At 38.7% G+C, this 9,252-nt stretch overlaps 1 protein-coding gene and 1 long non-coding RNA gene across 2 annotated transcripts; one reads left to right on the top strand and one right to left on the bottom strand.

Annotated features, from left to right (window-relative positions):
- Positions 1-1,291: 1,291 nt before the first annotated feature.
- vamp8 (vesicle-associated membrane protein 8 (endobrevin)) lies at positions 1,292-6,018 on the top strand. Its single transcript, XM_072433857.1, has 3 exons — positions 1,292-1,378; positions 1,536-1,688; positions 3,240-6,018. Exons 1-3 carry the CDS (start codon positions 1,292-1,294, stop codon positions 3,426-3,428), a joined length of 429 nt encoding a protein of 142 aa, XP_072289958.1. The 3' UTR covers positions 3,429-6,018.
- Positions 6,019-6,777: 759 nt separating this feature from the next.
- Positions 6,778-8,623, bottom strand: LOC140347555 (uncharacterized). The gene is made up of 3 exons (XR_011924381.1): positions 8,471-8,623; positions 7,979-8,119; positions 6,778-7,397 (listed from the first exon to the last, which is right to left on the bottom strand). It is a non-coding gene; the product is annotated as an uncharacterized lncRNA (long non-coding RNA).
- Between the last annotated feature and the right edge of the window lie 629 nt (positions 8,624-9,252).

Consider the following 9,252-nt stretch of genomic DNA (forward strand, 5'->3'; position numbering starts at 1 on the left):
ACTGACTCTAAAACAAACAACAATTCCTTATATTACAAAGACTGCTTTATTAAATCAGTTTTTAACACATATAGAAGCTTTAATCATGTACAATAGAAATAATTGTTTGACTACTTTACCAATTGAAACTAATTATCGCTGACTCCTGACCACTAAAATAAGGCTTTAAGTCCGTTAACAGATTCTCCTGTTGTTCTAATTAGGACTTGGTTCCTCAGGAAAGCACCTGTGCCAAATGTTTATCATCGTTTGTGAATAAAACTGAATCCCTCTGTGATGTCATCAATGTGCGACATGCCAAAGAAAACACAGACAATTCACACTTTAACTGACACTTTTCTGACCGTTTAAATGATCATTCAACAAAATAAAGGCGTTATATTGTATTAATGTTGGTCAAATCATAACTATTGTGTAATTTAAATGGATTTTGGCTCTTGTTTACAGTATGGTTGCTAGGTAACAGTGGTGGAATTGCCTCTACCTATGTCACATTTGCTGCTCATGTCCAACCAGGATTATTAGCCCTACAAAAATGTTCCAACAGGCAAAATGTTTAGTGAAAAGTGTCGTCTAACTTGTCATACAGACTTTAACGTCGTCCTGGTTAAATGGCCTGATTCTGACCACACGTTTTACCACTTCTTTTCTTCTAACCACGTTGGGTGCTCTACATTTGTATATACTGTGACACTTCCCCATCCTCCCCAGTTACATTCAACTGACGGCTCCTCTTCGCTTCAGTTTAATGCGAATGTTTTTCGTCGTTCACAGCCTCTCGTGGCCACGCAGCTGTCCGACATATTGTTTGCAGCGACGGCAGCGTTGCACTTAACGCGTAATTGGATTTCTCCTTTTTTCTCCGTTGAATATTGTGACAAGCCACAGATTGAGGCCCCCCCCCCCATACAAGATGCTACTTACTTTAATCTGCATCGTCCACCCATCCATCTGGGACTTGCTTTCCATCTCCAGAACGTTACACTTTAACTTGATATTATACCGAGTAATGAATGTGGATTAACAGCCCGTTCATTCTGCTCCTTCACTGAAGAAACAATAAATCACCTCCACAGAGCTGTCTCCTCAAATGTCAGTGTTTGTCTGGTTCAGACGACGAGGTGCTTGTGGCTTTTTGCATCAGTAGTTAATTTGCCTCTTTTTTTTTCAGAATTTACCCATTATATAACCATTATATAACCATACTAGACTGTAAATGTCCTTGGCACTCACAACGAAACAAAGATGCGTTTGGAAAAAGGGGGCTTCCACAGGGAGAGTTAAAGGGGTCATGGTCAGGGGTCATGGTCAGGGGTCGACTGTTCCGGGCACAGATGGGGCCAGTCCAAACATCGTGGGCATCTATCTAACAGTGAACGTATTCCCCAGACTCGGGCTATGAGGGGGCTTCCTGTGGGAACTGACATTTTAATATATATATATATATATATTTATACACCATGACATTTATTCGATGAGTAGTTTATAACGGCTTGTACCTGTTCCCGTGTTCTAAGACAAGACGTGTGTTTCAGGAGGTTGGCACGGAGCCCCAGGACAAGGTGTCTGTTCTGAAGGAGCAGGTGGACGGGGTCAAAAACATCATGACCCAGAACGTGGACCGCATCCTGGCCCGAGGAGAGCGGCTCGACGACCTCATGGACAAGTCCGAGGACCTGCAGGCCGGGGTCAGTAACATGCAGTCCTCGTGCATAAAGTCTCATAAAACATAAACCATAAAGAGCTAATGGAGGTACTCGAATGTACAAAAGTGAGCCTGTCGGTTGAATTTAAAACTGAAAACTGTCTTAACCTTGTAGCTTCTTGTCTCTGTGAATCCCATTTGCCGTGTAAATACTTGACACAAATGAAGCAAGAAACAACCGGGTTTTGAAATCTGCTTGTACTGTTGTGTTGCAGCTCGTTAGTGTGTGTACATGTGCTAAATATAACAGTAATGCACTTGTATGAGTTGTTGGAAATATTTAAAAAGGTACATTTTTATCTCTGATTTGTATATTTTATGAAGCCATGAATTACCGTATTTATAACTATAAGTTGCACCTTTTTTCATAGTTTTGGCCGGGGTACGACTTATACTTATATTTATTTCCTATATACTTATACTCCGAGCGACTTGTATGTGATGTTATTTGTTATTTTCACACTTGCAACTGCATTTCATACTCCAGTGCGACTTATATATGTTTTTTTTCTTGGCGCGACTTATATTCCGGTGCCACTTATAGCCCGGAAAATACGGTATAATGTATTAGTGCCAATGTTCTTGGAAACGACAAGCTTATCGTGGTTCAAACGTCAGCGGCGACCAGACAAACCAGTCTGACGAGGCGCTGTGGCTCGGTACACTCAGTCCTCCGTGAGAACCGTCAGGCTTTTGGGTGGACAGACACTACGGCTTGTTCCATGGCCAAATATGACAGCGTGGGCTAAAAATACCATGTGAATCGGAGCTATTAGACCAATCTTGTTCTTGGACTCTGCTCCGATGCAGTGAATAAAGCAGAGTTTATTAAAGTTAATTACCGCAGTCTGTGGTACCTCTTGTTCCGCTTCAAAAAGATGTCCTCGCCTGATTTCAGCACAATGTTTAATATTCAAACTTTTCTGTGCGTCTTTATTATTTCATGAACATGTGTTATTCCAAATGTAGCAACAACAGTGAAAAAAAACATGCATTATACAATTTATTTTCAGAATGAGCGAAGCTAGCAATGTACAAATTGAGTGGAATAATCATGACTATTACCGTATTTTCCGCACTATAAGTCAGCCAAAAAATGTATAATAGAGAAGAAAAAATGTATATAAGTTGCACTAGAGTATGCAATGCAGTTGCAAGTGTGAAAATAACAAATAATATCACATATAAGTCGCTCCGGAGTATAAGTATATATGTATAAGTCGCACCCCCGGCCAAAACTGTGAAAAAAGGTGCGCCTTTATAGTCCAGAAAATGCGGTATAATATATTAATCATATTTTGTCATATTTTGATCATCATAATCGTTATTTAGATTATACACACCCTAAAACACAAATGAAAAGACCTTTTATAACAAAGACAGTGGGATTATTCAATCAAAATTCCATTAAAAAGAGTAAAACATTTCAGATTTTCATCAAATATTCACTTTATTCGTAACTTTTCTCTTTCTCAAAGTCGTCAGCCGGCTTTTATTTGGTTAAAAATGTACCTTTTGCGCTTTCTCTCTCCAGGCGCAGACCTTCAAACACACGTCCACCAAAGTGGCTCGCTCGTACTGGTGGAAGAACGTGAAGCTGGTGGTGATCATCGTGGTGGTGGTGCTCATCATCGTGCTGATCATCATCCTTCTGGCCACCGGTGTCATCCCGACGGGCACCCCCATCCCGCCCATCAAACCCACGCCAAAGCCACCAAACTAATGAACACTGCAGCAGCAAAAACCCAACGCACGGAATCCAGTCGCCCTTTGTCCCCCCGAGGCCCTCGCTGTTCACAGTTAAGCCCAACATTAGCCGTACCGCGCTTATCGATCAGTCAAGACGTACAAATCAAACGCTCCTCCTCGTGCAAACGAACGGTGAGGCCAGTCCCCGCATTAAAGTTTATACGACTTTTATTTAATGATATTATTTTTGTAATTTATCCGCTCTCTTTACCAGTAACGCGTAAAAGAGGATGTCCAGTGGTCACTAGATTCCTACAGAACTCTCAACTTGAAGTCAGTTAGCCTTAGCTCAGATTTCAGTTTTACGAGCTAATTATTATTTAAAACAAAACGCCAAAAGATGTACACACTCAACAATAAAAAATTAAAAAAATTAACCTAAATGTGGTCGATGGGTTTGTACCAGCCGACACACTCTGGATTTGCCATATTTTTATTTTTTTTGCTGGCTAATGCTAACGGCTAATGCTAACGGCTTTTTGTAACGGCCAAAACAACAGCAGACGCCTCAGTGGGCGTTCCAGAAATGTAGATTCAACCAACAAAAGTTTAGAGAATTGACCTATCAAACAATCAAAAGGCGATTTAAAACGGTGTTCAAAAGCACTAGTTTTAACCAAATCCTTACTCTAATCTTTACCCTAATTGTAGAATAATATATTGTCAGAAATAAATATTGGCTAAAAAAAAAAAGCTAAATAATTTAGAATGCAAAGCTCCGCCCCCGGAACGAAATGCTGAACTTTCAGGGAGTTCTAGAAATCACCGGATCTCTACTATTTCACGATAATATTAAATCAACCTATCGTTCAATAAATGATAGCTGGAACATAATTTGGGGGGTTCAATATTTATCATTTATACATTTGTGTTTGTGCAAGTGGGGAATTTTTAAGAGTTTTTTTTAGAGTTGAATAAGCAACACAAAATTATAGATGCTAAATTAGTACTTAAGTGTTTTTTTTTTAATGATACTATACATATTTTAATGATATTGCACATTTTAAGAAGTGGTTTACCCGCTTTCCTTTGCTTTAATGTGTCAGTAGGATAAAGTAGTCGCAATATTCTTGATTAGTGACATTGACCCTTTGACATGTGTTATTGTGGCAGGTCTAACAGGAAATGACCAGTAAACGGCTTGTTGTGTCACTTCCTGTCACACCACCACAACTCGACTTTATATTTATCTCTCACTGTTGTCAAAAGTAATGATCGATGCTTTTTCCAGACCTGGTGACTCTTGGTTGTTGTTTGAAGCCGTGTATGGATAAAGTTGGGCTTGACTGGATTCGCACTGTAGCGTTATAACTGAGGGGGCGGGGCATTCAGAGCCCATTCATGAAGGTTATCAGTCTAGTTTTGCACATTCAAAGGTAGTAAATAGTTGTATTCATTTAAAAAAAAAGAAAAAAATGTAGAAATCCTTGTATTTTATCTGTTGTCATATGGAATATACTTATTATACCTAACCTATTGTGGATGACAGTGGTTTAACGTGGTCATTTGAAAGTGACTATCGCTGGAGACCTTCCCCTGCTGTTAATCTAGAACATTATCATTTTATTTGTAGTAGTTGTGGGTTTTGTTTGCCTTGTAGCAAGATAAAACCTCGTTCCACCTCTATTTATGTTCCAACTGTTAAACCGTGAACATTTGTAGCTCCCACCTGTGCGTACGGTGGCCTGTACAGGTCATTGGTGTCGCTTTTGTGAATGTTTTCACCTTGAAATGCACCTTTTTTATGAAATGCAGTGTCTTAAAGCTTGGAGCATTGTCTTGGCTGGAGATGGTATTTTTCCTGTTACAGTAAATCTAAAAGCGGCTTCTATTTTCTCTGTAATGCTTTTATAAAAACTAAAATGAAGTGCAACATTGATGTCCCTGTAATTGTCTTACAGCAGCCTTAAGATAAAGTTAAGTTTATGACCGTAGTTTGAATAAATTTAAGTAGAAATGTTTGGTGCAATAATACAATTGCGTTCACTACCTTTTAATATAGTTTAAACATTCCCTCTGTCAGTCTGTGGTAAGATGCAATGTGCCTCAATTCTCTGTTTTTGTTCTCTCATGATGTGATAACAATTACGACTAAGATTAAGATTGTTTTAACTAGATAACCTGCTTTATCTGGATGTATTTTCCATTCCATTCAGAGCCTTGTTACTGCCATTCTCCCCGTTTGCCTCAGATTTAGACCAATGCACTCTTTACTGTAATAATACGTTTCTTCCTTTCATTTTCTAGACTCGGGTGAATGTCAATCAAGTTTGTGAATATGTATGAAACACTTGCATGCTTTTTCTAATCAAAACAAATTGAAGTTATACAGACTAATTTTATAGATGGTTTGACAATGCAACATTTTCTTTTTGTCTTGTTATGAAGACATTGTAAGAACAAATTATCCAGGCTTTTTTTGTTGTTGCTTTTTATCTTTTACATCTGTGTTATGATGACATTCTTAATATATTTTACTTCTGGGTTAAACGCTGAGTATTTAGTCAAAAGTGTATAACTGATTGTAATAGATTTTAAATATTGATTAAAAGGCATTTACTTTACTCTGGCGTGGTGTGGTCATTTTCTAGTTATCCACTAGAGGGCGTCATGCACTTAGGCATTCATAGCAAGCAGCAGGTCCAGTTGATGTCCCAATACATCCAAACAGAAGAGAAAGAAGCAAATATTGTGATCAAGTTCATTAGATGTTATAAGACGTTTTGTTTATGCAACTTTTGTCCACTAGGGGTCAACATGCACTCGATAATATAACATTTCTACTATCTACAAGCGCTCCTAATGACATCATATAAGATAAACTATAGAGTGCAGTTGTAGTTTATCCTGTATGTGTGCTGCAACTGGCGCTCGAGCACTTACCCCCTATCCCCGCCCACATCCCTGTACTTAGTTACGATTATATGAAAAATGATACATGTCGGGTTAAAAACTGTAAACACAGACACTTATCATCATATCTGCAGTTTTAATCAGGAAGTGAATGAACCCAAACTATCACTGAGCCGTTTTGGATCAGTATTGTGGTTTAAAAAGAACAAAGTGTAAAATTATGATCTGTTTATTATATAGTTCAAGACTAAGTAGACTAAGCATGATGCATCTCCTTTAACGGGACCCACATCAGAGCTGCCTTAGCTCCAGGATTCTACCGTGTTTTTTTGCTGTGAAAGAAAGGCTTTCACGAATAATATTCCAAACTCAAAGCCGTTGCTCATTTATATCCATCAGTTAAAAAGACTGGAGTGGATGATATGAACGGAAATGATTTGATTTGCCACATTAGAAACAATCCCACCGGCCCTGACGTCCCAGCCACAAACAACGGACACAATCAGACACACACACAGCTGGAGTTCAAGTGTACTATTTTCAACACATTCATATTAGAACAGTAACAGCTTTGAGGTTTGATGAGTTTTACAAAGACCTGTCATCAAACGCCACAGAAAGACCAAAACAACAAGTTCATCTCTATAGCTCACACAGTAATAGTTTTTCCATTTGTAAACATGTGAATATCTCGTCCATTTCTCCATTTCTGTCACTTCCAAGTGGCTGAGAAACAATATCTATTGATACGTTTTAAACACAAACCTATACACCATTTCCCACATAAATTAATAATAATAAGATAGCCATAGCTGCCCTGGGTCCTATTGCACCATCTCCGGCCACCACCAAACACGCACGCACTAACACAAAGGCAAAGTAGGTCAAGTGTGTTGCGTAAGGGCATAACAATTGCACTAACCACAGATCACTGCTGTCCAACAGTAAGAGCTAGAGCTACAGCTACAACAATAATAACTACTATGACTCCAGCGCTGATAAGAGGAAGTTTGCTTCTCAATCTTCCACACTCGTATTCTTTCTTCTTCTGCTCCATCACGATTCTCGTCGACTTTTCGAAAACTTTACCCTAAAGAAAAAGAAAAAAATTGCACAAATTACAATGTTGTCCATGATTCTTGTGCAAGATTTTCCCGAATCAAAAGCATGAAGAGTTTGATTATTCATCGGTTTCAGGCAAGTGATTCCTTCCTTATTTGGAGATTTAATGAGGACCTATTCAAAAGACATATTTTCTTTTGCATTGAGTTACTGCTATAACAACGTTGAACCGCTGCCAAATCCTTCAAATCAGGAAGAAGTCTTAATAGTGGAAAAACATTAATACTTAAGACACCGCTTTTAATCAATTTCATCAGGGGAGAGAAGACAAGCAGTTGAAACATGTCAAGGTATGAGAACAAACACTGGTCTGATAGAAGAAATGAAAGTAAAAGTAGTACTAGTAGTTGTAATAGTAGTAGTGGCTTGAGGCGAAGACCAAGAGATTTAGATCAAGACATGACACATCTCCTGTCATTATGTGATTTAGATGTTGGATACTGTTCGTTGTACTTAAGCCATTTTGATCATTTTGATAATGTCATAAGCTCCATCATTGTAGTAGTATAAGTAGTAGTAGTAACATAGTAATAATAGTATTTGTCGTACGCTTTGTCGTAGTCCCTCAGCTCTATCCTCCAGGTTGAAGAGTTCTTCGTCTCGTTCGTTTATCTTGTCAAAATTCTTCAACATGATTTCTGTGACCACCTCCGCATCCTCCTGTGTTTTCTGCAGAGCGTTCTTCTCAGTCTGGAAACATAAGTAAATACATTTATAAATCCAATGGTCCTAAGATATATGTGCCTAAAAAACAAATACAGGTGAGATAAATACATCATTAACGTAACATTAACATTTGACCCGAATAGTTTTGTCTGCTAAAGTCATAGCAATTGTGGGGAATCTTCACCAAAATCCAAATCTAATCTTGTACTCTGTCCTGTAGGTGCATTAAAGTTACAAGGAGCTGCTAAATGGAAGCCTGCACTCGCAAACTCTGACCTCCAGCTCGAATTCTGCATTAGCTGAGGCGACCTACATATTTACTACATGTTTGTAAAATACTGGGCTCTTTAAACTCTTTAAATTGTCTTGACTTACCATCGTTGTTGCTTTGAATGTTCCACGAGCCGATGCACTCCTCCGTTGTGTAGTGATATCAACAGTTTTTTACTTTCTTACTTTCATTTCTGTTCCTTTATAATGCATTTTATTGCCCTGGGGATTTCCCCTGAGAGCCTCTCCAGTTCACAAATACAAGTACACATAATAGAATGCAAATGTGCCCATCCTCTTCTGGTTGATCCAGTAAAGTCACAGTTTGCAGTTTGTTATTCAATTCACTGAAACGTGAACAGTGGCACTGATTGGGAACTGCTTTATCATTTAGCATTTTTTCAAGGCCATTAGTCACACAATATTTACAGTGAGGAAAGTATTTGAACTTACTCCCACTGAAAAATTATGGAGACATCTGAAATTTTCATTGTGAGAGACAGAATCTATTTTTTAAAATCCGAAAATTGCTTTGTATAATTTTTGAATAATCTATTTGTATGTTATTGCTACAAATAAGTATTTGAACACCTGAGAAAATCAGCCTTTGTTTACAATTACAGAGGTCATACGTGTCCTGTAGTACTTGACCAGGTTTGCACACACTGCAGCAGGAGTTCGGCCCCTCCACACAGACCTCTAGATCAGGATTCAGGGCTGTCGCTGAGCAACACAGAGTCAGCTCCCTCCAAAGATTTTCAATTGGATTTAGGTTCAGCGACTGGCGAGTGGAGTTTATACCAAAAAGTAATCTCACCTGACCACGTGACTTTCTTCCAATGACTCCTCTGCATCATCCAGATGGTCATTGACAGACTTCAGACGGG

Source organism: Eucyclogobius newberryi, unplaced genomic scaffold (assembly GCF_026437365.1).
Source record: "Eucyclogobius newberryi isolate DKJ021-1_F unplaced genomic scaffold, fEucNew1.0.hap1 SCAF_6, whole genome shotgun sequence".
Classification (NCBI taxonomy): domain Eukaryota; kingdom Metazoa; phylum Chordata; class Actinopteri; order Gobiiformes; family Gobiidae; genus Eucyclogobius; species Eucyclogobius newberryi.

Bases quoted from the DNA above. Each gene is read 5' to 3' on its own strand.
- vamp8 (XM_072433857.1), top strand. From the start codon at position 1,292: ATGGTCAGGGGTCATGGTCAGGGGTCGACTGTTCCGGGCACAGATGGG. The intron at 1,379-1,535 runs GTATTCCCCAGA...CGTGTGTTTCAG, and splicing joins GCATCTATCTAACAGTGAAC to GAGGTTGGCACGGAGCCCCA. The intron at 1,689-3,239 runs GTCAGTAACATG...TTCTCTCTCCAG, and splicing joins CCGAGGACCTGCAGGCCGGG to GCGCAGACCTTCAAACACAC.